A 27,078-nucleotide genomic window follows, 5' to 3' on the forward strand; every position below is an offset into this window, starting at 1 on the left:
TTTATTTTTAATTAATCATTAATTTTATTATATTAATCAATTTATATATTAAATTGCTCAATAATTATTAATTAACAGTTAAAGTACAATTTAAATATATTTTAAGCATAAAAGACAAATTAATTTTCTTAATAGAAATTTTTTAAAATATAAAAGATAAATTAACAATCATTTTTTTAAAAATGAATTTTAATTCTAATTTAAATACCATTAAATAACGTATAAACTTTTAAAAAATTTAAATGATTTAAATTTTTAAAAAATATATTTGAAAAAATCATTAAAATCCTATTTTTATTAAAACCGGATTTTAATGTTCCGAATTTTAATGTTACAGTTTCTATAGGAACCATAATTTAATTATCCTGTTTCTGTTAAACTGGATTAATATTTTTTGGTTATGTATACATTACTTGATACTACGTATTCGCTCCTTTTTAAATTTTTTTGATAACGCACTTCTACCACTTAATTTAGCCTAAAATGTGATCTATTTTATAATTTGGCCTAAAATCAATGCATAACATATATTTAATCATAGTCATACAAACAATTATATATCATCAATAGCATATCATATATCATAACAATTGCATGTATTATATTGATCTAGTTGCATGGTATTAATGTTTTTGATATCATTCAATCTGTCATTCACTATTATGAGTGGCCACTCATTAGCTCATTAATAATTAGTTGTATTTATCATCTGTCTTATTTGTCATTAATTATCTCTCTCCTTTATTATATCATATAAATTAATATTTATTATATCATTCGATTCCATCAAATTTTGAATCACTCATGAATTTTTTTATTCTTGTCCAGATTTTTACAAACTTGAACAAATTTTAGTATTGCATGATATAAAATAAAACTTTCTTGAAAATTCATTTATTTTTTTATTCTTAGAAACATTCGAAGCAACCATCACATCTTTTGTAGTTGGCAGATATTATTTTTTTAAAATTTTATTTAGAATTTCCCTTCCTTTTCGCCATCAAATGGACTCCCCCAACCTCCACCGTCGTCTCCATTCCACCAGCTTACTAGCAGGCTTCCCGCTCCAGCAAGGCGCAGATCCCATTTCCCTTTTGGCGACAATGCTTCTTACTTGCATGCTTTCGAAGCCCTGATTATAATCCTTTCCGACGATGAAGCGGTGGTCCGGCGGCATCCTCATCCTCTCCCTGGCCGTCTTCCTCCTCCTCCGTTACTCTTTTTCACCCAACTCTGCTACCCCCCGCCGTATCTCAACTCGTAAACGCTACTCCTCTCCACCCCTTTCCAGTCTCACCCCCCTCATTTCCTCCGCCGAAGATACCGTTCCTAATCCCACTCCCACGCTCGCTTGGCCCTATCTCCTTTCCCTCCTTTCTCGCGCCGACTCCCTTCCCACAGCCGCCGCCGCAGCCCGCGAGGCCACCGCTGTCTGGAGCAACCTCGCGGCCGACATCCAACCAAAACCCGCCAACGCATCTGTGACCTCTTGTCCTTTCTCCGCCATCGCTGTAAGCGGAAGCAATGGCACGTTCCTCACAATTCCTTGCGGCCTCACCGAAAACTCAGCCATCAATGTGGTTGCCATACCCTCCGGCCCCTTCTATATTGATCTCGTCGGAAGCGGAGCTCCGCCGCATGTCGTGCTTCGGTACAACGTCAGCCTCGGCGATTCATCGACCATTGCTGAGAGCTCATGGACACCTGAACTTGGTTGGATCGACTGGCAGTGGTGCCCGGAGCCTGATGGTAACCTGAAAGGTAAAGCTTTAACCCTCAATAGGAGATATTCGATGAGTTCTTTGATAATTTTCTTGTGAATTGATGAGCAGATTTCTACTGAAAATGGATACAGTTGATGAGCTTGTTCGCTGCAATGTGCATTCTGGTGAGAGTATCCTTGAGGATAGGCTGAACGGCAGTGTTGTTGAAGGAAAGAAAAGGAGTTCTCACATGAGCATCAACTTCCCCTTCACTGAAGGTCAAGCATTCACCAGCACTTTGTGGGCAGGACTTGATGGTTTCCACATGACGGTGAATGGGCGACATGAGACCTCATTCATGTATAAGGAGGTTATATGTTCTTGATCAATCATGATTTGATGAATTATCGAAAAATTGATTGTCGTAGTTGGAGTTTAATGATTTGTGATGATGGTTGCAGAGTCTTGACCCGTGGTCAGTGAGTGGAGTAAAGGTTGAGGGAGCTTTAGAGGTGTTGTCCTGTTTTGCAAATGGCTTACCCTTCTTTGAAGATCTTGCGTTGGTTGGTGACGTGGAGAAGCTCAAGGCTCCTAAGATTGCAAAGCGCAGGGCGTTCATGCTTGTTGGGGTGTTCTCATCAAGTAACAATTTTGCTCGGCGGCAGGCAATAAGGAAATCCTGGATGCAGTATGAAGCAGTTAGGTCTGGAGACGTTGCTGTGTGTTTCCTCATCGGACTTGTAAGTTGTACTTCTTCAGTTCAGCAAATAGCTTTGTTATATCCGCTAAATGTCTTCTTGTTATTCAGAGGTTGTGTCTTCAATCAATGGAAATAGAATTTACGCAATTCAATGGTAAAGCTAAGTACATTTCACTCTGCATCGGCAGAAGCATACTCACGATCTTCAACATGGTTTATTTTGTTCCTTTACATAGCCATTGTGGGCTCCGAAAATTCGACGCGCCTCAGTCTCTATTTTCTGTTTGTTTGTGACAGCAGAGAGTTTTAAAGAGCTTAGGTTCCGGGTGAATTTTCAGAAGACAGATTGAGTTTTAGATAAGACACTACTTAGAGATTTCGCCCTCATTTTACGAGGACTTTATGATCTGAGTTCTGGTTCCCTATAGGCGCAAGCCCCTATAGTTAATTACTCCTCCCAATAACAAGAGAAAACTTTCGATTAAGGCTAGTTTTTAAAGAGGTCGCATATATTGTAAATCCAACGTATAATAGCAACAGTTTTATTGTTTGAATTATGGTATTGAAATTTAGAGTTTGAGACTTTAAATCTATCATCATAAACTTAAAACTGGTGATGGGGGAATGAAGACGAGCCCGATCAAGATCCCATTCTATCATTTCTGACTATCATATTCCTTAGTCTACTTAGTCAGAGGAGGTAGTCGACCCAACCTGATAGAAAATATCTTATCGACAGCCATGAGTTTCTTCGTCCAAGAATACTTTGTAGACTTAGGTTGGTCTTTGTCTAAGGGGATAGATCTGAATCCACCTTTGTTGATAGAGGGTTTTATGTAGGTCGAATATACCCTATGATTCATTGCTCAAGAGTTTAACGCTGTTGGGGAACATACGAGCTTTGACTATGATCGTAATATAATGATGTCATTTTGTGGCAAAACGACCCTATCAGAGGGCACGTGTCACGTTCCTATTGGCAAACTTTTTGAGGATGAATCTTAGTGATACACCCGACACGACATTCGCTCTTTGTGAGCTGAGGTAAATTTCAAATTTATCACCCCTGACAAACTGTTCCGGGAAGTGGATGAGTTCTAATTGTAAGTTTTTAAGTGATATATTTCATTTTAAGAATTCAACCTTTTATTGGTTTGAAATTTAACCCCTTCGGTTATGATTTCTCATCAACACGGTCATCATCGGGGTGACTTTAAAGTTACTATATTTTTTTAGGAATTTGGGAGGTATTTTATGATTAAAGTCAGGTCGACTCCAATCTTTTCTAGGAGGATGAGACTTGAAATATTAGACATGCGGAACATTCTTTGACATTGGTGTTTGTAAATTTATTGCATTTGTCTGAGCACATGCGGGTTATGTTTAATTTGAAAATAGAATGTTATATTAGTGAGCATTTAGCCCTGCACAACATTCCAGGACATTGTGTTTGTAATTTTAACAAGTTGATTGGAGCACATGCAAGAGTCTTTTAATATACAGACTGAAGTTATTATAAAGATATAACCTTCTGTCCTCTTGAAAAAGTGTTGCGGATCTGGTGGCTTTACTTTAAATCAGGTTTGAGTTGTAATATGTAGAAGATATGTTGTTTAATTCATTCAAGTTCAATATAGCTTATAAGGAATGTTTATTCAATAGACATTAGGAGATCGTGTTCTTTCTTGTGAGTTAACTACATTGATTGCTACGACCTATTATCTCCTATAGGTCAGTTATGCACACTACAAATTTATTGCTCCTTTTGTATTGGTGATATGCCTTCTTTTAACAAATGAAGGATAATTATCATTAAAGAGAGCTAGGAAGAAGTCAAGTGATGCTCCTATTAATATGCTAATAGTGTAAGAATGGTCTAATGTATTTGACTCAAAGGAGACATCTCCTCGCATTTACACAACTCTTTGAATAGATCTCTCTAAAATTATTGGTTGTCAAAAGAATGTTCTTGTAATCATTAAATGCAATACAATAATGAATGTTGCAAGGCTCGATGTGATTAAAACAACATATTCCATCAAATGGTTAAATAAAAAATCATTATCAACAACATGAAGAATGCCGTGTTGATTTAATGAATAATAGCATGATACTTATGTGTCAAATGCTCATCATAACAAAGAGACTAGCTACTAATAAAACAATTTATCCAATAGAAAGAGTCTAAAAATGCTTCTAAGGTTCTTGTTTGAAAAGAATTTCTCAAATTTTAAAAGAACCGAACTCTAGTTATACATTGTTAAGACAGATGAAAATAGATTATGAATGTTTTCAAACAAAGACTTTAGAGGGAAGATTCTAATTTGGCTAAAAGATGCGTCAAATTTTAATCAAGAAGTAATTTCTTATTTTCATTTGCATCAATATTATATTTTAGTCTCAAAGACTCCTTAAACTCAAATAGTTTTATTACAATTCATCCAAATAAAAGATTTTTCGTAACCGACACATTTGTTATCATCTTCTTTGTTATTCTAGAGGTGTTTGGTTGAAATGACAATTTTAATTTTGTGAGAGTCTCGTGTCAGTTTTAATTTCGGCAGCCTCCCAACATTTTCTCATCGCGAGGGGAGGTTGGGGAGGACACTTGCTCTTTTGGCTCGACTCGACCAGATCAAATCAACGGCGAGGAATTTGGGGGAGCGAGTCGACTCCAAAAATAGTCTTCGAGTCTTCTAATTGTGTGCAACATTTTAATTGAGTGGCTTAATTAAATTTTAAAAATAGTTTTTATTCCTCTCGAAAATCCGACAGCTTTCCGGCGCCCCCTCCCTGCGAGGGGAATTTGGGAAGGGCACTTGCCTTTTTGGCTTGACTCGACTAATCAAATCAACGACGAGGAGCATGGGTGAGCGAATCAACCCCAAAAATAGCCTTCAAGTCTTCAATCCACTTAACTGGATCAGATCAACTGTCAAGGGTTTCGGGTGCCGAATCAACCCCGGGACTTCCTTCGATTTTCCCATGTTGTGGTACTTATTTGATTAAGTTATTTGATTTTACTTTAAAAATATATTTTTATTCCCCTCAAAAATTCGACAGCCTTCTGAAGCCCCCTCGCCGCGAGGGGAGGTTTGGGAGAGCACTTGTCATTTTGGCTCGACTCAAATGGATCAAATCAACGATGAGGAGTTTGGGGGAGCGAATCGACCTCAACAATAGTCTTCAAGTCTTCTATCCACTCGGCCAGATCAAATCGTTGGCCAAGGGCTTCGGGGGATCATATCAACTCCGAGACTTCCTTCAAGTTTCTCCTATTGTGGTACATGTTTGAAAATCTCCTCCCTTTTTTTATTTCATCTTATTTTATTTATATATATATTAACAGAGAGAGGGAGGAAGAGGATCGGGATGGAGGCGGAAGTCATGCATGGTCGAGTGAGGCTGGGGCACGATGATGGTCTGGGGCATGACGACTGGAGGTCGGGCCGGCGAGGTCGGCTAGGTCTGTTAGGGAAGACAAGCACAAGAGGATGGAGGTCAGAGGGATTCGATCGACGGATGGCTAGGTTCTAGAGAGACCTAGAGGTATGGCTCCTGCTTGTAGATGGCTTACAGGAGATGGAAGAAAACTTCGGTATTCTTGCTTGCGTGAGAGGGCTGGATCGGGACAGGGAGATCAGCGGTGTGGCTTTGCGATAGGAAGCAGGCGTCCAAGAGAGATCGATAGGTAAGTTCCCAACCTTATTCCTTGTTTGAGTTTGTTTATGAGAGTGTAAGAGTCCGAATGAAGGAGGGCGTCATTTTGTGACATGAGTGCGGCAGTTGTTCAAGGTTGTGGGGGAAGTGGGATCGTGCACGTTTGGGTCCGATTGGCGGTTGTAGGTCAACAACCATAATGGGCTTTATGATGGTTTTGAGTTGATTTTATGACAGCTCATTCATCTTTACCGCACGTCAGGCCGTCAGACCATTAATTTCATGACTTTTTGAATTCTTTTCATTGATGTATCAAACTATGGATATTTGATTGATTGGATGAGACGTGCTTTATAAGATCTTCAAAATATTTCTAGTGTGCTTTGTAGTTAAGATCTTCACTTATGAATATTAAAATTCGATTCAAGAAGTAAATACTTGGGTACCCTATTGTGCTTGTCTCTTGACTCATTGAATAATTGCATCATTTTTATGATGTATTCTTATTGATGCTGTTTTTCCTTGACATTCAGCACAAGAGAAAGCAAGTCAATTTAGAATTATGGAAAGAATCGCAGGCCTATGGAGATATCCAGTTGATGCCATTTGTTGACTACTACGGCCTTATCACTCTGAAAACTGTAGCTATCTGCGTTCTTGGGGTAAGACATGTGCTCTCTCCACCTTGTCTTTTAAATTAGTGGCTTTCTTGTGCAATTGCAGTTAACCTTTTAGACCCCCATAACAAATCTACATGTAAAATGGATATCCTTGCCTTTTATGCACTACTGTAACATGTATGGAATATTGTATCTAAAAAGATCCTGAAGGTTCAGTCCAAGTCAAGTTAACCCAGTTAGATGCATTAAGCAAGCCAGCCGAGCAAAGAAGACGAATCATATTGAACTCTTAGACTCTAGCAACACGCAACATCATGGAGAACTCGCCTCAATTACGGTAAACACGAGTTGATGGATCAAATTCATGAAGGCTATACCCGAGAATATTCACTCATGGTTGCTCACCCCTTAAATTAACTCGCTCAAGTTCTAATGCTACTCGTTAGCATTCAACTTGGTTATTCAAGAACTTTCCCTAGAGTGTCAGTTCAGCTAAGGAACTTATTTGTATTCAAGCTACGTGCTTTCTATACTTTTTTGCATTAAGTAATTATCAAGCCTTGCCATGCAGTTTCTAATGTAGCTTAAAATATAGCTTTTTCTATGGTGCTGAACTTTGGCTTGAATCTATAAATAGTGGGTTAGGAGTAAAGTTAGAGAGGCTAGATTATTTGTACTAAAGCTTTAGTTTTTCCAATTCAGTGAAATCTCAGAGTTTCTCGCTATAGATTCTTTAGATTATCTCTCTCTCTCAATTTTTTTTATTTAGTGTTCCTTGTTGTTCTAGTTATTTGTTCTTAAAAAAAAAAAGTTATTAATGTTCTTGTGTTGCTCACAGACAAATCTCGATCAACTTTATTGTCATGATAAGAATGGATTGATGCTAAGAATCAAAAGCGAGCATTACGGGAGGCACAACAGCAATACATATAAGACTCAGTTAACATAGAGAAATGATACTTAATTAAAAATAGACAACTTGTAGAAATGGAAGAAAGGATTACGAAGATGATACAAAGAGTACTAGATTGAGTTACTAGAATACTATGAGAGTTAAAATGCCAAAAATATCATTTGACTCTTATCATACAAAAGTGACTGCCAAGTGCGAGACCTTTGAAGTTGTCTCCAACAATGGATGGGATTTGACAATAGGGAAGAGTATGCTCCTTGACATTGGCAACTTGAGAAGCAGAAATATCAACTGAAAAATGCATTATTAAAAAAAAAAAGCTAAAACCTAAACCCTTGCAAAATTTAAGATTCCGTACTTCATTTAATGGAAAATTTGATACAGTAGGTCATGTACTTCGAATTAGTGACTTCACTGTTAGATATTAACGATGTTATAAAAGGCTACATGGTCTTTGCAACATGTAAGGAGGTGCCATTGGGATGGTCTTCAAAACTTTTGCGTGGTAGTATCGTGAATATTGTTTAGTTCAAGCAACTGTTTATCACATAATTTGCTGTTGCCTAGAAGAAATTGAGAAACTTGTAAGCTTTGTTAAGGATCAGGTAAGAACTCAAAGAATCAACACAAAGAGTTGCTTCCAACATTAGATTTTGAGTGTCATAGATTCAAAGCTAATAGTCACTTAGTCGTGCTAACACCAAGGTCTTAAAAAAGTACCATTTACATATGCATTAGAATTTGAATAGCTAAAGCTGTTGGTGGAGATATTTAGAATCGCCAACAATTGCATTAATGAAGAATAGTGCAATCATGTGGAGGCTTCAAAACTTGAATGTTTGGAAGTCACTAGGAATTTATGACATCATCATCATCATCATTATCAACTGCATAGATCTTGAGGTGAACTCAGTTCAACAAAAATGAAGACTCATCCTAGTAGCCAACAACCACATTAACATTATAAAAGATGAATTGAAGATTAGAATTGGCCAACTTATTTGCCTCCAGCCAAAAATAAGTCACAATAGCTAACATACACTCACTTGTTGCCAATATCACCATTATTGTGCACACAATCTCATACTCGTGGCTCTTCTAAATACAATGTTTTTTATGAAGACCATGATTATCGACATGTCCATAGCTTGGTAGAGGAACTTAAATACAAACAACAACAAGTATTTATATCACTATGTAGGGTCAGCTACATGAATACTTTTTCTCCATTATGTCATGTTAAGAGTCAAATTCTTATTTAAATCTAATAAACAAAATGTCATTTCTAATATTTTCTAACCAAGTCTTTTTAGGCCTACCTCTACTTTTCTTAACATAAGCCAAATATAATATTCTCTCCTAATTTGGTCATCGAAAGGCCGCCGTTTATGTGACCAAACAAACTAAGATGACTCTCTTTAATCTTATCTTCCACTGGAGCTACTCCAACCTTTTCATGTATATGCTCTTATGCCGTCCACCTGCGCATCCTTTTTTAATAGATTCATAGTTCTTGCTTACATTTGAACTGCAAGGTATTACTACATTCACTTTGGTGAGTTGTAATCCCTTGTAGGTGGTAGAAGCATTCGCTCCTTTTTTTTATGTTATAATGGATTGTAAGAACACCCCGACACTCGTTGCATGCTTCTTGTAGATTTTTTCAAGCCAATCAATTTGCATGAACCTTATCATCATTTGTGAGTGAATGATACTAGAGATCATACGAGATCATTGCCTTTGAACATAGCTTTTAGTCTATAATGGACTTACATGTGGATGACAATTTTTTTATGTTATAATGGATTGTAAGAACACCCCGACACTCGTTGCATGCTTCTTGTAGATTTTTTCAAGCCAATCAATTTGCATGAACCTTATCATCATTTGTGAGTGAATGATACTAGAGATCATACGAGCATCATTGCCTTTGAACATAGCTTTTAGTCTATAATGGACTTGTGGATGACAATTTCAACATACCTTTTGCACTAATTGTTTGACATTGTGTTCAACACAAGTCTCCTATTCATATGAATGGATGAGCTCTTATAAATCAATTGATTCATGAGTCTCACATTTATTCATTTACATCTTGATTTGAAATGATATCATTTCAATATGAAATTCCTTTCTTGATTGTGTCATTCTTAAGATCCATTAATCTTATCTTGAATGTTGGATTTTAATGTCTTGCTAAATCTCATTTATGTCCAAGCCTCAAGTTATTTTATTCAAGTTAAGTTCAACTTTATTTGAGCTTCATGCATTGCTCTTTCGAGTTTGAGTCCATAAGTGTTCATTTCAAGTTCGAGTTCATGTCCATCTGGTAAGAGTTCCCTGTGGTCCAACTCAAGTCTTTACTTGAGTTCAAAGTTCACAAGTGCAAGTTTGAGTCAAATGTGTTCAATCAAGTCCAATAAAAAAAAAATCCTTTATGATCATCCAAATTTGCTCATTTATTTGAATTTGAGTTTAATTCAATTCATTTGGTTAAAGTTTGTTTAAGTTTTAAGTTCATGTCAAGTTCAAATTTTAGTCAAAATTCTTTCTTTTGTCCAAGTCCAATGCAGTCCAAAAGTTTACAAGTCCTTGTCTTTTTGCAGTCCAAAAGTTTACAAGTCCTTGTCTTTTTTAGATAAAATTTCGACAGCCTCCCGACGTCTCTCCCGTTTAGGGGAAAAACAAAAAAGCAACCTTCCCCTCGACGCTACATGAGCGCTTCAGGTAGGTGTCAAAATGACACCGCGGTTGCATTTTTTTTTTATTCCCGCCCGCTACATGAGCATTTAAGGATTTTTTTTTTATTATAAGAAGAAGACACATGTTAGAAATAAGCACAGATTTCCCCCCTCTGCACTATGTGAGAGTTTGGAGGTACTTATATAAAAATAAAGAAAACGCATTTTTTTTTTTTGTATTCCCTTCGCCGCAAGCGCCACACCGGTTTCCCTCCTTACAACGCTACTTGAGCGCGTAGGGGGTTTGTTGGCTCTTTGCTAGCATTGAAGAGGGATTCTTAAATCGCCGCAAGCGCCACGCCGGTTTCCCTCCCTACAACGCTACGTGAGCGCGTAGGGAGTTTGCCGGCCTGTTGCAAGCCACGAGAAAAGAAATCTTAGGCGATTTCCCGCCTCGTCGTAGGTGTCGCACTAGCTTCCCTCCCCACAATGCTACGTGAGCACGTGGGGGGTTTGCTAGTTCGCCGCCAATGAAGAGAGTTGAAATCTGAGTTTAGAAATTATACCTTTGCTTGTTGGCGGTGGGGATGATGACAACGAGATACACAAAAATCTCTTTTTTTTTTTTTTCCTGAATACACACACATGTGCTCTTTTTTTTATCACTCTTTCTCACACACAAACACACATCTCCAGTAACAATTTACACAAACAGTGTTATCAATTTGATTAATCATCAAACTATTAACCATCACAATAGCAAGATGAAAGTAGACAAATCTCCCTTAATGAGTAATGGTCTGTCAAGTGTTTATCAAAGATGCAGATAATTGGATAAGTCCAGCACACTTCAAGGGAAGCTTTCAAGGAAGAAAGTGCTTAAGAAAATGCCACAACTTCATGCTCTCATAAACAATCCAATATGAAGACCCCACTTAACTAGTTAACGGATGCAAAACATGTAATCTAAACACTTGTCTATTTTAATTGTAAAATGATTCCAAAATCATTTAAATACATCTAGAAGCACTAGATTTTTCATTAAAATGAAGGTTCTCTGTACTAGCTTGAATGCAATGTCAAAACACACTAAGGTAGATCCATGGAATCAGAAAACAATGACTCATAATAACACATTAATTACCGAGGTGCTCAAACCACAAGGTGAAAGAATAAAACTAATAGTAAAATCATACCTCAGAGTTGGGCATAATGGGCTAAAGCAATGGAGTGAGCTGGACATTTTATTTGGAATGAATAGTTAGAGAAGTTGGAGGTATGAGATTACTGGGAGATTGCTATAGTAGCTCCAACTACATATAGCGAGAAAGAAAAAGATCTGTGGAATCATTTGTTGGCAGAAAAGAAAAGCTTTCACGTGGAGTTGCATGCTAGCTTTCAGGAAAAAAGTTTCCCGTTGTTATGGCTCTTCACCAAATCCCATGTCATTCATGGAGAGGGATGTTCTGATTATTTGATTAGGTAAAAATCATGACTTTGCAACTGGATTTGTTCGGCTGTGTGGGAGTAGGATGGTTGTAGTTCAGTTCGTATGAAGAGAGGAATGAACTGCTTTGGAGGGAGAATAAGCCTCGGCAGGAAAGTGGAGTGATTAGGCTCTCGTGGAGTTTTATCCACAACTGAGAAGGACGGTTGGTTGAGGGGTTTGCGGCAATCTGGTTGGAGGCTCGGCCTGGAGGGATTCGGTAAAGCAGAGGTGGACGGCTTGCTATTAGAACAGTGAGTGGCTGGAAACAAACGTTCACCTGGAGCTTGTGTGTGTGGGAGAATCGAAGAAGAAGAAGAATGACTTCACTTAGTCTCCTTTTTAACGACAGAGCTATGAATTTGATTGAGGCTTAGAGCAATGTCCGAGGCAAATATTATTTCAGCGGGATTTACGGACTGTTCCGACGTCACTCAGCAGAGATCTTTCAGCTTAATTTACGGGATTCAAGCAGAAAATTTTGACAATAAGAGGTAAGAGCATTAATTAGAATGACTTTTTTTTTTCATTTGATATTCTGATATATATATATATATATATATATATATATATATTATTTTTTATCAAAATGAGGTTAAATTAATGCTCAGCAATAATCTCCTATCAGTTTGAAACAACAGTGACGTGTCAATTGGCCAAAATCACATTGTTTTGTTCAAAAATTGAATTTTTTTGACATTTGTAAATTTTGTCTCGGTTTGCGTGCACGTCACCTCGAAATGTGTGTAATCACCTCGTTTAGCATGTCAGATTTGTCGAATATCGACAATAGACAAATTGGTAGTGCATTTAAGGTATTGCCAATGTCCCGGTTGCAACGGCGTAGTCCGTTTTGTGATCGGACTTCGTTTGAGTGTCGCCGAGGCCTCATTTTCCTCGTAATGCACGTCTTTGTTCATATTTGAATTGCCTCGGGATTTATTCCACAACCTCAATTGATCCAAATTGATTAAATAAAATGAATATTCTTAATGTCGCCGACGTTCCAGACACAATGGTGCTATCCGTTTATTGACCTGGCATCGTGTCGCCTCCGACGAGGCTAATTTTCCTCATAATACATGCCCTAGCAACATATTTGAATCGCCTTTAAAATTTGTGGCACCACCTCAAACGATCCAATTTAATGACGACGTTTCGGACGCAATGACGCTGTTCGTTCGTCGATCGGATGTTGTGTCGTCTCCGACGAGGCTAATTTCCCTCGTAATGTGTGCGTTCGCAACATATTTGAATCGCCCTTTGAAATTTGTGACAACACCTCAAACGATCCAATTTAATCAAATAAAATGTATAGTCCTAATGCCGACGACGTTCTGGACACAATGTCGTTGTTTGTTTGTCGATCGGACATTGTCCGAGCATCTTTGAGGCCTCGTTTCCTTCGCTACGCATGCCTTCAAATCATATTTGAATTACCTAGAAATTTGCCGCCATCTCAGACGGTCTAAATTTATTAAATAAAAGGTATATTCTAAATGTCGGCGACGTTCCGGACGCAATGGAACTATCCGTTTGTCGATTGGACATCGTCCGTCATCACTGAGGCCTCATTTAATTAATATGTGCGCCTTCACATCATATTCGAATTGCCTCGAAATTCAGGACACCACCTTAGTTGATCCAAATTAATTATATAAAATTGATATTCTGAAGGTCGATGACGTTCTGGACGCAATGGCGCTATCCGTTTGTTGATCCGACATCGTACCGTCTCTGTAGGGGCAAATTTCCTCGATATGCGTGTTTTACCTTGAAATTCGTGTCATCACTCCGGATGATCTAAATTGAATATAGAAAATATATTTCTTAAGTATATACATTATTTTGATCGCAATGGAGAAATCTGTTTCATGAACAAACATCATTTAGACAGCGATGAGGGCAATTTTCTTCGAAATTTGCATTATTGCCTCGATATCTGTGTCCCCAATATGGATGCTTCAAATTGAATAAACAAAATGTATATTCTAAATGTTGGTGACGTTTCAGATGCAACAGTGAAGTCTGTTTGTCGATCTGTCATCGTTTGGTTAGCCTTGCACTTTAATTTTGGGTGTCGGTCCTCCCTTTTGATCGGTCTTATCCGATTCGATTGCAAGAGGCCTCGACCTAATAAAATTCAGTGTCCTGATCGCAATGACGCCGTCCCTTTAATAATCAAGAGTTGTTTGACCCTTCAAGTGACGTGCGGCGCCAAGGTGCATATTGCTTTATTCACCAGTTTGGATCCTTTCTCGCGTGATTTTAGGTATAGGGGTCAACACCTATCAATCATATCCTATTAATTCATATCTCAAAGATTTGATGCCACTAAGGAATATATTGACTCTGGCCATAACCATTATTTGTGGTGCCATTTGGCGGCAAAACCACTTGGTTCAGAGGGTCCCAGATCATAACCGTTTATCCTACAGTGCCATTTGGCGGTAAAATCACCGATTAGAGGACACGTACTGTAATATTCATTATTACCAGGTAAATGAAGTTTATTTTAGTGAAATTGTAAATAAATATTAGTAAGAAATATACTAAATTAAATTAGATAATTCTTTAATTCCTGAACGAATGCTTCCAAAGGGGTGTGTAGAAGGCGGTTATGTTGTGGGCCTCACATCGCATTATCCTCCACACAAGCAGTAATTAACGGAAGCCACAAAGGAAGTTGGGAGAGGAGAAATTTCGGTAGTGCAGAAATCACTGTTCACCAGTTCGGCACAGTGCTTGGAATCGCAACAAATCTATTCGGCAGGAATTCCTATAGCATAATCGCTGAAGTTACTGTACAAGAGAAGGCTCAATACTTTGCTGGGTAAGTATGCATTAAGAGAAGAATTGATTTCTATTTCAGAAGAATTCAAACCATGAGTTTTTGGAAAACCGTGGGATTCAATAGTGCAGGTCCTGAAGCAATATTTTGCTTTGGTATAGGAGGATTTTGCATAGTGGAGTTCGGTGATGCAGAAATAAATAATTTGGTGTAAGCATACAAATTAATAGAAGAAGATTCTGTAGCAGAGAATTGGAGAATTTGGCTATGCTGGGAGAAATTTCAGGTATGATAGTAAGATTTAAGGGAAAGTAATTAGTTTCTGTTATCAGATTTTTTAATGTAATTAATATAGGATTTTGTGATGGTTTATAGTGATTGCAAGTGTACAAACTAATTGAGGAATAAGTGAAGTGAAGGAAGGTTAAGAGGAAGATTAGGAATTACCTGCATATACATGCAAAGAGAAGATTTTATAGTGACTTACAATCGTAAAAGGGTGCGAAGTAGAGAATTGGAAGAGATGATTCGTCAAGGAGGTAAGATATGTAAAATTAATTACTGATTTTTATATTTCTTATGTCCTTTCAATGGTTTGAGTAATCCAATGCATTATGAATACTTGTATAGCAACCATAATAGATTTCATTAAAGTGTTCCTATATAAACAAATGGACCTTATGTGGAAAGTGAAATGATATTTGATCAAATATGTTGGTTCAATTGCTCTAATGATATGTTAAAGAAAGAAGTTTGCAAATGTTAGATAATGCATGTCAAACTTTTCTTACAACACTTGTATGGCTATATAAGTGATAACAGAGATGAATTATGAAATTGAGAGTTATTGAATATTTATTAATAAAGATTGGCTATGTTATGTTATGATATCTACATGGTCAGGTGATATGATATATGTTAAAGAAAGAAGTTTGCATTTGTTAGATAATGCATGTTAAACTCTTCTTGTAACACTTGTACTATTTTATAAGTGGTAAGAATATGAATTATGAATATGAGAGTTTTTGAATATTTAATTAATAAAGATTGACTAGTTTATGTTATGATATCTATATTTTCAGGTGGGCAAAAGGGACCCAATATGAAACCTGAATTATAGATGGGGCAAAAGGGACCCCAAGGAAATGGATACCTGCACAGTAGGTGGGGCAAAAGGGACCCCAAGGAAATGGATACCTGCATAGCAGGTGGGGCAAATTATCATTTCATTTTTATTGTTATTTAATTTTGCATATCTTTTGTGAGCCTCATAGCTCACCAGAACTTTCTTCTGGCTGTTTTTACAGGTAAAGGAAAAGATAAAGTTGTTGCTGATTAGATTTCAAGTACCTCAATGTTATGTGTTATTTCTATATTTGTTAGTAAGGATTAGCTTAAGGGTATGTAAACACTCATTTGAAGTATTTTATTTGGAGGTTCCTTAGTGGCTCTGTAACTATGTTGTGGAAGTTTAAAAATGTTAAGTACTTCAGTTAATGTAACAATGAAGGTTTATGAGATACTTTGTATGGTTATGCAAGTGGTTAACTGTTTTCAAAAACTTTATGGAAAAAAAATAATATGTTTTAGTTGTTACACTCTACAGTACTAGTCAAGGGTAATGTGGGGTTTTGCACGTACCACGTCCTTATTGACAGAAGATTGTTTGAGTATGGATCTTAGTGATATCTTCGACTAGGCATTAGCACTTTGTGACCCGAAGTACATTTCAATTTGTCTACCTTGGCAAATTGTTGAGGAGGGTGGATAATTTTTTTTGCTTTAAATGTTTGATGGTTTAATTTCATTTTTAAATATCTGGATTTGGGATTTTGTTTGGAGATTTGCATTTCACGGGCATTTTGATGAAATTTGGGGATATTTGGGTGAATTTTGCTTGAATGTTTGAAATTTGAATGAGCTTTTGGGATTTTGGAATTTTGGGTGGCATTTGAATATTTGAAATTAATCCCTCCAGTTGAGATCTGAATTCAACGCGGCCATCATCGGGGTGTTTGGGGTCATTTCCATTTGTTGATTGAACCTTATCGAACCTTATAGACAAATATATCGATCACTGCAATCGTATATTTGTTTGATTGTTCTAAACCTATCGACTCCTATTGATACGCATAGAAGGATCGGGTTCGAATTTGAATTCACTTATTGACCCGTGCAGCATCTCTAGACGCATGTGTGTACCAATAACATGCTCGCCGGGGCCCATGCGGGTATTTGGGGATATTTTATGATAATTTGTTGAACCTTGTTGACTACTACTTACCTGCTTAGGAGGATCGGATTCAAATTTATTGACCCACGCAGCATCCTTAGACGTCACATGTATCCCCATAACACGCTCACCGGGGCCCATGCGGGTTTTGTTATTGCATTTATCCCTTGTGTACCTATGTGTATGCAAACTACGGTGCATGTACGAGACTATTTTACAATATTTATAAATGTCTTATATCCGTTTGTATGAATGTTGCGGATCCGATGGCGTGTAGTAGCAGCTTCTGGATCAGTTGTTTGCTGCTTTGTACAGGTAGACTGTCATGCACTATTTTTATGATTTATGCAGGTAGATTGTAGTGCGCTAATTAATCTCCTTCTTTAACTAGAAGATGTTGTTATCTACCATAGTTCTTTTATATTTGTCCACAGACAGCATGTTGAATGTGTAACAGGTTTCTAATAGTGTAATTGAACTCTTATGTTTGTAGGGAATTGATTGTCTTTTCTTAGAGTCTGATCATTGTTAATGATGGAGACACCCTTGTATTCCTTCATCTCTACATCTTAATGAATTCACAGAGTGTGGGTTGTATTCATCACATAACAACCCACATTGTTTGCAGATAGATGAAGGGGCTCATCTATGAAATGAAGCTAACCGTTGAATAAGTTGTATACATTGTTTATGCCCTCCCCAAACATTCATCAGTTATCTACCATGTTCATTATGTGTTGATTTTTAGTATGCATAGGCAACCAATGCACTTATCCACGAGTTGATTGTCATTAATTAGAGAGAAGTCATACTACTCATTGTATGTAATATGACGTATATTTGCGAATAACTTCTTAGACACATCCTGACAAATCAAATCATTGCCAAGGTTCTTTATGCTTTATTTGTAATTAGGCCACATCTCTTTATTGATTGTTTGCCGACCATTGCATATGAGCAATTATACTTGGGGTCTTATTCACCATAAGCTTTATAATTCACGCTATAAATCTTCTCATTTTGCTTGTGGACGAGATGTCATATACATGATAAACCTCTTACGATGAGTCATAGGGATTCATGTTTGCCCACCGGCTATTGCTCTTTTCCCTTGGATATCCTTAGGAATGATCGTATTCATATCAATAGCAAGGATACCACTTCGTTTGCAATCTTCTTATCTTGCTTGTGGATATGATATACTCCCTACATGTTGTTCATCATTGCTTACAGAAGTTATGTTGAATGTCACAAATCCTTCAACTATTATTGTCAACTCCATAGACATGTTGCTCGCATGTAAAGTAATGTACCCATTACAAATTTCTTCCCTTCTTTATAAGTGAATCTACAAATTTGTCGCAAACGATTTATTCTCGTTCATAGTTGTAGAAGGATCATTGCGTCCGTCATATATGCATTGTCCTCCACTCACAAATGCATTGGTAGGTTGATTGTAAGTCTTCACCATTGCTTATTAATACTATGTCATCATTATGAAGGATTCATCCTTTTTTGTTCAAATTTTATTGGAGAGTTCTTTATGCAAAGGGTTTTTTTTTTATCTTAATGTGATTGTTGTTGCAAACAAGTTGTGATTACAAGTCCTTCAGTTGTAGATAATACATCATAGTTGTGTGGACTCATCATATTCACCATGTATCCTTATTGATTATTGCTTGCAAGCAAATAATGTATTTTCTTTTGAGAACAACATATCATGACATGGAATTTGATTAAGTTATCTATAATTCATCACTACTTGTAAGCAAGTAGAGTTTGCAAGTATCTTATTGTCCACAAATTCCATATATTCTCTTTTGCATTTAACTTGGATCTTATTGTTTTACAAATCGTAATATCATTTTAAGTGCAATTTTGATTTGGTATCATCTTAATCCAAACATGAGTTCAATTCGAGTTCAAGTGCATCCCTTGTCCTTGTCAGCTTCGGTCCACATTCAAGTTCACTTCAGTTCGAGTTCAGTTCAGCTTGAGTCTGAGTTCATGTTCAAGTACGAGTCTTCTGTAGGAGGGATGTTAGAGCTCGGTTAGGTGAAACCAACAAGAAAGGTGTTCGGGTAGGCTAGGTCGAATGGGCTTGAGTGGTTTACTAAGTGGAGAAGAGGTTGTAGTTGTGAGGAATAAATCGGGCAGGGTCTTCAGCTCGGTTCGAATAGGGCTTGACTGCTTGAGGAGTTCGATCGTGTAGGAGGCTATAGGCGTGGAGGTCAGGTGAAGGTCGAGAAGCTGGATGCATATTGGTCTCTCTCTCTCTCTCTCTCTCTCTCTCTCTCTCTCTCTCTACAGATTGAAGGATTGAGCAAGGAGATCGGTTGGGGGCGTCAAATCTAGGGCAGAGGATGAAGATGGAAGGAAATGCTGAGTGGAGCAGGGGACTTTGGCCGAAGTTTTGGTGTCAGGTTGCTGGAGGGAATCGAAGGGAGAAGAAGGGTATTGGGATGGAGTTCGGAAGAGGTGGAGTTCGGCAGAGGTCGGGTTCTAGAGGTTGAAGGCTCTCTTGCGGCTATGAGATGAAGAAGAGCAGGTGATGGGTTAAGGTGGAAGGTCGCGGGGATGAGAGGATCAGAAGCAGCTACGGGAGTTTTGGAGCTGGCTTTGTGAGTGTGGAGGAATGTCGAAGCAGCACCAAAGAGTGTCGCTCTCTTCGCATTTTAACGACTCAGGGTGAGTTGCGATCCAGGAAGGATCGTTGGATATCCGGGAAATGATCGTGAATCAAAGCAGCTTGCGGGATTTTAGGCGGGATTCGCGGGATTTCAGTCCGAGGTACATACAAATTTTGCTATTTTTGTTTTCTTTGTAGAGGTCAACATATTTATAATCACACCTATACAATTTTTAGTATGACTTCTATGTGACTATCAAAGTTTAAACTCAAAACTATCAATCTTGTAGCCTTTTTCCCAACTCATTTAATTTTTTAAATGCATAGAATATTTATTTTCCTATGATCATAATATCTATTAATTCCATCAATTTGCTTGTAAGAGTATCTATATTCCAAGTTCCTATTCATTATTTCCTTATTTCTATTGTTAGCCTATCAAAATTCAACTTGTAATTTTTCTTGGTATTTTTAAAATTTATTTTTTTCATTGACTCTCATATAAACAAAGAATATTTATTCCTCTTTTAATTATTATGTTTTTTTTAATTTTTTCTCCCATGTAAATCATCGAATTTTGTACATCTAACATAATCTTAAATTTATATTTAAATTAACCTTTCTCATTAAATATAACATTATCATTTAGGAAAAAGAAAACCTACATACATGCAGTTTGTGAATGTCAATATAATTTTTACACTACTTTTTAGACTCCTTTTTGTTAGGGCTATTTATTTTCTAAAAAAGAAGTGCCAAGTAAAATAAAATTTGGGTGTTTGGTTTAATAAAAAGTTAATGCACTGTAAAATTTCAATGAATTTTTTTTACTCCGTTCATTTTTGTTGCATTTGTAACTCACCAAGTTTAATCATATTTTTTTCTCATTGTAAGCTAGTTGTCATCACTCGCCACCGCTGATGGTGATGCAATCTAAGTATCTACACCTTTTAGGAGAACACTCAGGTACGCAAATAAGAAATTTCCTTTCAATAACAAACACAAATGGAGAGTGAATTGGTAGAAAGCAAACGCTAGAAAGTGTTTAGGAAATCACGTAGGAAAGAAAGATATAAAGCACATAAACAATAATAACCCTCAAAACAACCACGAATGGTCACCTCACATGCAATACACAAAATTAGAAAAATGTGCTCAAAAGAAGGATCTAACGAGTAATCCACTATTGAAATTTGATCCGTCACAAGTCTGCACTCCTCGGAGTCACAAGTCTGCACTCCTCGGACAAATACCAGCAGAACATAGTAACAACACCGCTTCACAACTCACAATGTTTAAAAAAGAAAGATATAGGTGGAATGGAAACTATGGAGAGAAGAAGTAGAAAGAAGACCGAGAGGAAGGAATAGGAAATAGGGAGAACAATAGCTCGCAAGCCACGAAGGAACTCTCAGATTGAAAATTTTCACCCAAAAACTATCTTGTGCAATAGAGAATCAATCACTTTATATAGGGGAGGGAGGGGAAAGAGCATTTAACTTTTTAGTTAAATGAGCCCACAATTCAGCCAATAAAGCACTCTAAATCAGCTCTCAAAGGAGAAGCCGAAGCATCAAGCATAGGAATCTGCAAAAGAGGAAAATCGAATAGCCAATGGGAGAGAGGAAGAATCCCAAGCAGCCATAAAGCAAGGGGAAATACGAACAGTTAAAAGGGAGAGGGAAGAATCCCAAGCAGCCATAAAGCAAGGGGAGAAATGGGTCAAGCTCAATAAGGAAAAAAAAGCCCATAACTAAATACCCAACCAGCCAACAAGGAGTAAGGAATCAAGATCAAACTCAAATGAAAAGTCAATGGTATGAACCATCCTGAGAGCGCCGAACCCAACATGATCCTTGGTTTTCCATCATAGGGTAATATAAAAATAAAATACATAGCGTCCAATAACACGAAAAAAATAAAAATACATAAAACCTAAATGGCCACCATGAACTAACAGCCAACCACCCTGCTTTTCGCCACTATTGAAGCAGTCACTAGCACCTGCTGTCATTGCCGGCCATTCGTCATCATTGTTGGATGCGCTTACTATTGTTGGTCAACACTCAACAACAACAATAACAACATCAAGCCTTTGTCCCACTACGTGGGGTTGGCTACATGAATTCTTTTTCTTCATTGTATTCTGTTAAAAGTCAATTTCTCATTTAAATCTAATAAAAAAAGATCATTTCTTTTACATTATAATTTTTTTTTACTCTTCATTTCTTTTTCTACAAACCCAACAGCCCCTTAAGCCTCTAAGAATCGTTGATTGAGAAAATGATTTACTTGATATTCAATTTAATATTTTAATTGGCATAACGGCATCTTTTTTTAAGTATATTTTTTCCACTAAGTACAAATTTGTATATTTAATCCTCAAGAAGACATTATTAACCCCCTATTCCTATCTTAAAACAAACTTCAGCTTGCGGAACTTTTTTAATTTTTTACAGTAGTCTTTTTTGCTGTTGATCTTGATGTCAACATTTCTAATTTCGAAATTTCTGATTTATATTTGTACGTTTTTCCACGCTAATTAATTTTATCTTAATTTATTATATATTCCCTATAAAAAATTTAGTTCAATTTCTTGAACGGGATAATTTATGTCACCAATAGTGAGAGACGTAACTCCTAGATTTTATTTGCAGACGAAACTACTTCCCGCCAAATACATCATGAAAACTGACGATGATGCTTTTGTGAGAATTGATGAGGTCATATCTGCTCTTAAGAAAAATGATCCCAATGGCCTATTGTATGGTCTCATCTCATTTGAATCATCTCCCCACAGGGATAAAGATAGCAAGTGGTACATTAGTGAGGCGGTACATATTCTCTCTCTCTCTCTCTCGCTCTCTCTCTCAGATATTGAATTTTAGTAGTCACACCAACTTAGAGTGTGCTTTATTTTACAAATTATTGTCACATTTCGCTTAACTATAATTTTATTTAGAAATTTTTATGGCAGAATTTTTCTATGATCATGTCTATTAGATTGCAGTAGCTGTAAGAAAATTATTACCTATTTTTTTAATGAATAAATTTATAGCATTCATAACAGTTTTTAAAAACTCTACTTTTCTTATAATTACTCTACAATTAATTTTATAGGCACCTGTAGCCTTAACTTCTTTGCTACCTGGATGAATAACCACATGAATTATTCTCTCCTTCATACAGGAATGGTCTAATGATTCCTATCCTCCTTGGGCTCATGGTCCTGGATACATAATCTCAAGAGACATTGCCAAATTTGTTGTGAAGGGTCATGAAGGTGGCAAACTCAAAGTAAGTCAACTTAATGCTAGGTGATATTATTAAGAGATGTCAAATATTTAGTTCGATATCTAGAAATGTTTGAACGTCTCAACAATTTAATATTTACAATCCTGAAAATACGCACTTCTTTGAATACAATGATGCTGAATTAAAATGCATAGTATTTAAGCTATAACCCTGACTTTTAATAACACTAAACCAAACAGTTGGTTGAATATATGATTTATAAATCTGCTCTCTTTTGTTTTCTAGCTTTTCAAGCTTGAAGATGTTGCGATGGGAATTTGGATTCAAGAGTTCAAGGAGAACGGTGGAAAGGTGAATTATGTGAATGATGAACGGTTCTACAATGCTGGCTGTGAATCCGACTATGTCCTCGCTCATTATCAGGGGCCAAGGAAGCTATTATGCCTATGGGATAAGCTACAAAGAGAACATGAGGCAATCTGCTGTGAATAGTAAACAACTTTCAAACTGTAAAAGATCAAATCTCAGGTTTTCGAGGGAGAGAAGCTGGGAATATAAGCCTGTCTCGTTGGACAGGCTTTTAGCTCTCAAACGAGATTCTGATGAAGATCAACAGGTATGGTGAGTATCTGATTTTTTTGTATGATTTGATGTTTTTGACATACAAATTCACTTACGAAAATTAAGAATTTGGAAAGCCAAGCTGCAGCATTAATCGGAAGAGAAGCTGATTGAGGTTTTGTTTGAGACAGTTTTCTTATTGCTTTTAAAGCAGTTTTTTATACAAAAAATTTTAAATTATATTACAAATTGTTTTAGAAAGCAGTAAAAAAGCTGTATCAAACGAAGCATAAGTCTAAATTTTTATATGGAACTGAAAAGGAAAAGTGAAGAGATTAACAACTGCTTAGGTAAAAATTCTGCATTCGTCTCATTTGTAACAGCTGTCATATTCATTATAGTTTTCTTAGAAGTTACATTTATCTTCAAAATCTAATTTATTGTATTTGTCATCCAGATTGTGACTTCGTCTGAAATTCTGCTTTTCTGATCACAAAAAATATGCATTCACTAATAACAAGTTGGTAACGGGAGAGACCAACAATCCCCAGCAATCTTTTCAGAGATTATTCTAAGATTTTGTTTGAGACAATTTCATACTGTTTTCTAAATTAGTTTTTTAATACAACAACAACAACAACATCAAGCCTTTATCCCACTACGTGGGGTCGGCTACATGAATCCTTTTTCTCCATTGTGTTCTATTAAAAGTCAAATTCTCATTTAAACCTAATAAAGAAAGGTCATTCCTAATATTTTCTAACCAAGTCTTTTTAGGTCTACCCCTACCTTTCTTAACATAAGTCAAATCTAATACCTCAACTCTCCTAACCGGGTCATCGAAAGGCCGTCGTTTTATGTGACCAAACCATCTAAGGCGACTCTCTCTAATTTTATCTTCTACTGGAGCTACTCCAACCTTTTCACGTATATGCTCATTTCGTATCCTATCTCTAAGGGTAAAGCCACTCATCCACCTGAGCATTCTCATCTCTGCCACACTTAACTTATTAAATTAGTTTTTTAATAAAAAAAAAATTTAAAATTAAAAAATTTTTTGTGCTAAAAATTTGTTTTAGAAAGTAGTAAGAAAGTTGTCTCAAGTGATGTCTAAGGTGTAGTTTGTGACGGCTTTTTTATTGCTTCTTAAAATAGAGTTTTAGTATTAAAATAAAAAAAAAAATAAAAAAAAATTGTCCCAAACCAAGCCTAAGAATAAATAAATCACTTGGCCACAATAAATGATGATATACCATTTCGTGAATTTAAGGATAGCTTACAATAGCTATAATTTTATTTATTTACTCATATCATGCTACAGTTAGTTTTGTAGAGTGGTAGTACTAGGTTTTTTAGGTGAAATATTATGGGACTTGGATCAATTTCAAAGTCTACCATTTTATAGAAAGGCAGGTCAGGAGTGATTGAGCTTCAAATAGATTGATGGATTTCCGTGCAAGATATTTCTTTTTTTTTTTTAGGTTGCATATAGCATTTTATAACAAGAAAAATAAATTAAACAGCGACAACAACTAGGAAAGCAAACCTAGGACCTAATAATTTCTTCACAAAAGAAAAGAAAGAGGAAACACAAATGAAAAAAAAAAACAATAAAGATAAATCGTGGCACAAACGACAACAACAACAACAACATCAAGCATTTGTCCCACTACGTGGGGTCTGCTACATGAATCTTTTCTCCATTATGTCATGTTAAAAGTTAAATTCTCGTTTAAATAAACATCATTTCTAATATTTTCTAATCAAGTCTTTTTAGATATACCTCTACCTTTCTTAATATAAGTCAAATTCAATACATCTACTTTCCTAATCAGGTCATCGGAACGCCGCAGTTTTATGTGATCAAACCATCTAAGATGACTCTCTCTAGTCATATCTTCAAATGGAGCTACTCTAACTTTCCATATATATGCTCATTTCATATCTTATCTCTATGGGTAAAGCTACTCATCCACTTGAGCATCCTCATCTCAGCTACTCTTAACTTAGTATTATGCTTCTCTTTTAATGACCAACAATGTCCACTTAAAAAACTAAGAATGACCATCATCTTCTTCCAACTTTTTGCCTTCTTGTACTAACAACGTGCGATTGTCATACTGAATTTGGGACTCAACAATTATATCCCTGATCAAATCAAGTTAATGGGGATGCTAAATTTTAGAAAACAACCACAAAGGTTGATTAGCGTCCCAACTAGTGGCACGGTGAATAATAATTAGCCTCCCAAAAATAAATAATTGAAACAACTCTAAATCAGAATTTGTGGATTGTATCTTACTTACTGGATACTTAATCCCAATGCAGTGGAAGCATGACGATGATCTGCATCCATAGCTGCTGTGGAAGCAGCAAATTCCACTCTCTTCTGTCACGTAGAACTTGTTCCTGAAATCAAACGGTGTTGGCCTAAATGCATTCCAATCCTACCATGATTGAAACTTACTGAGAAATCTGGTAATGGTACGTTAATCTTTGGCTTCCCAGGTCTTCTTGTGACTTGAGTACATGATCCATCATCCTCTTCATTTGCAACAGCATTTAGATTTTCCTAACTGTAAGCTCCGGCTGGCATACAAGAAATCTTTCCTTTAACATTTTGTTGAATGCCATGCTTAGTTGTAGCCATCGACTGATTAGTATCAATTATTTTGGAATCAATTTTCCTTTTATAAGCAGGTTTGTATTGTCTCCTAGGAACAATATTCTAAGGGCCATAATGGTTATCATGTTGCATTCCTTGCCGATTTGATTTATAACCATTACTTGTATTTACTTCCCTTTCCAATGCAGTATTCTTCAACTCAGCTTCAGATCTTGAATTTGCTAAATTAATATTTCTTGACTGAGTTTTACAATTAGGACTAATATGTCCCAAAAATCCAGATTTGAAAGATAAAGAAGAAATACATTTGTATTCAACATTTTGGAAAAAACGTCCTTGAATACCTTAAAACCAAACTCCTGTTGGAAGCTTCTTTGTAAGATCAATTTGTATGCAAATTCTGGCACTTTCTCCCCAAGTGTTAGTATAGCATGGAAATCATTTGAAATGCAGTGAGATGAATGCAAGGAGTTTAGAGTTATATACCTCAAATATATATATATATATATATATATATATATGAGAATAACAATAAGGATGAAGAGGAAAATAAAATAAGCACTAGAGTGGATGTAGATTAACCAAAAAAAATTGGAATTAAATGTGGAAAATATTGAATCAAATACTAATTGAATTTTTCTTTTAAACTGCCTATGCTGGTCCCAAATGCGTATGAAAAATATTGAGGGAAATTTCAAGTATTTAATTTAGGCCCCCTCAATAAAATTTTTTGGCTCCGTCATTGCCCAGCACCTTCTGAAGATGCCTAGCACTCAGATCAACTTCTTCAAAACTTATTGTAACCCTAATTCTATCTTTTGTTATGATAGAAATATCTTCATTATAAAAAAATAAAAAAAAATCTTCCTCATTATACATTTTTACGAAAAAAAAATCTTCCTCATTAATATGAGTAACTTTAGGCTTTAACCAAGCATTAGGAGAATTAAGTACCTTGTTGACCTGGTCTTTCTCAGCTTGACACTTGAAACTTTCGCCACATGTACCTTGAGATACAGGAATTTAAACACATGCTGCTTGCTTTTAGATCAACGCCACTTGGACTAAATGGAATAATAGATGGATTGATTGTTGGGATGTTAGAATAGGAAATTTAGATCAAAGGAGGGATCAAGTCTTTGTCCCATCACATGGGGTTGGCACTATGAATAATTTTTTTCTCCATTGTGTCCCGTTAAGAGTCAAATTTTTATTTAAAT

General features: G+C 36.3%; 1 protein-coding gene across 2 annotated transcripts; it reads left to right on the forward strand.

Moving 5' to 3' along the window:
* The first annotated feature begins 945 nt into the window (after positions 1-945).
* LOC110095500 (hydroxyproline O-galactosyltransferase GALT3) lies at positions 946-23,654 on the forward strand. Of its 2 annotated transcripts, XM_020821064.2 has the most exons (7): positions 951-1,761; positions 1,856-2,073; positions 2,165-2,443; positions 6,597-6,725; positions 22,074-22,250; positions 22,606-22,713; positions 22,957-23,654. In XM_020821064.2, exons 1-7 carry the CDS (start codon positions 1,155-1,157, stop codon positions 23,161-23,163), a joined length of 1,725 nt encoding a protein of 574 aa, XP_020676723.1. In that variant the 5' UTR covers positions 951-1,154; the 3' UTR covers positions 23,164-23,654. The 2 variants fall into 2 exon arrangements, with proteins under 2 accessions (XP_020676724.1, XP_020676723.1); XM_020821065.2 differs by lacking the exon at positions 6,597-6,725 and having other exon boundaries at positions 946-1,761.
* Positions 23,655-27,078: the final 3,424 nt, after the last annotated feature.

Source organism: Dendrobium catenatum, unplaced genomic scaffold (assembly GCF_001605985.2).
Source record: "Dendrobium catenatum unplaced genomic scaffold, ASM160598v2 fragScaff_scaffold_827, whole genome shotgun sequence".
Classification (NCBI taxonomy): Eukaryota; Viridiplantae; Streptophyta; class Magnoliopsida; order Asparagales; family Orchidaceae; genus Dendrobium; species Dendrobium catenatum.

Excerpts from the sequence above, each read along its gene's own strand:
- LOC110095500 (XM_020821064.2), top strand. The coding sequence starts at position 1,155 with ATGAAGCGGTGGTCCGGCGGCATCCTCATCCTCTCCCTGGCCGTCTTC. Across the intron at positions 1,762-1,855 it reads GCCTGATGGTAACCTGAAAG|TTGATGAGCTTGTTCGCTGC; the intron begins GTAAAGCTTTAA and ends AAATGGATACAG. Across the intron at positions 2,074-2,164 it reads CCTCATTCATGTATAAGGAG|AGTCTTGACCCGTGGTCAGT; the intron begins GTTATATGTTCT and ends TGATGGTTGCAG.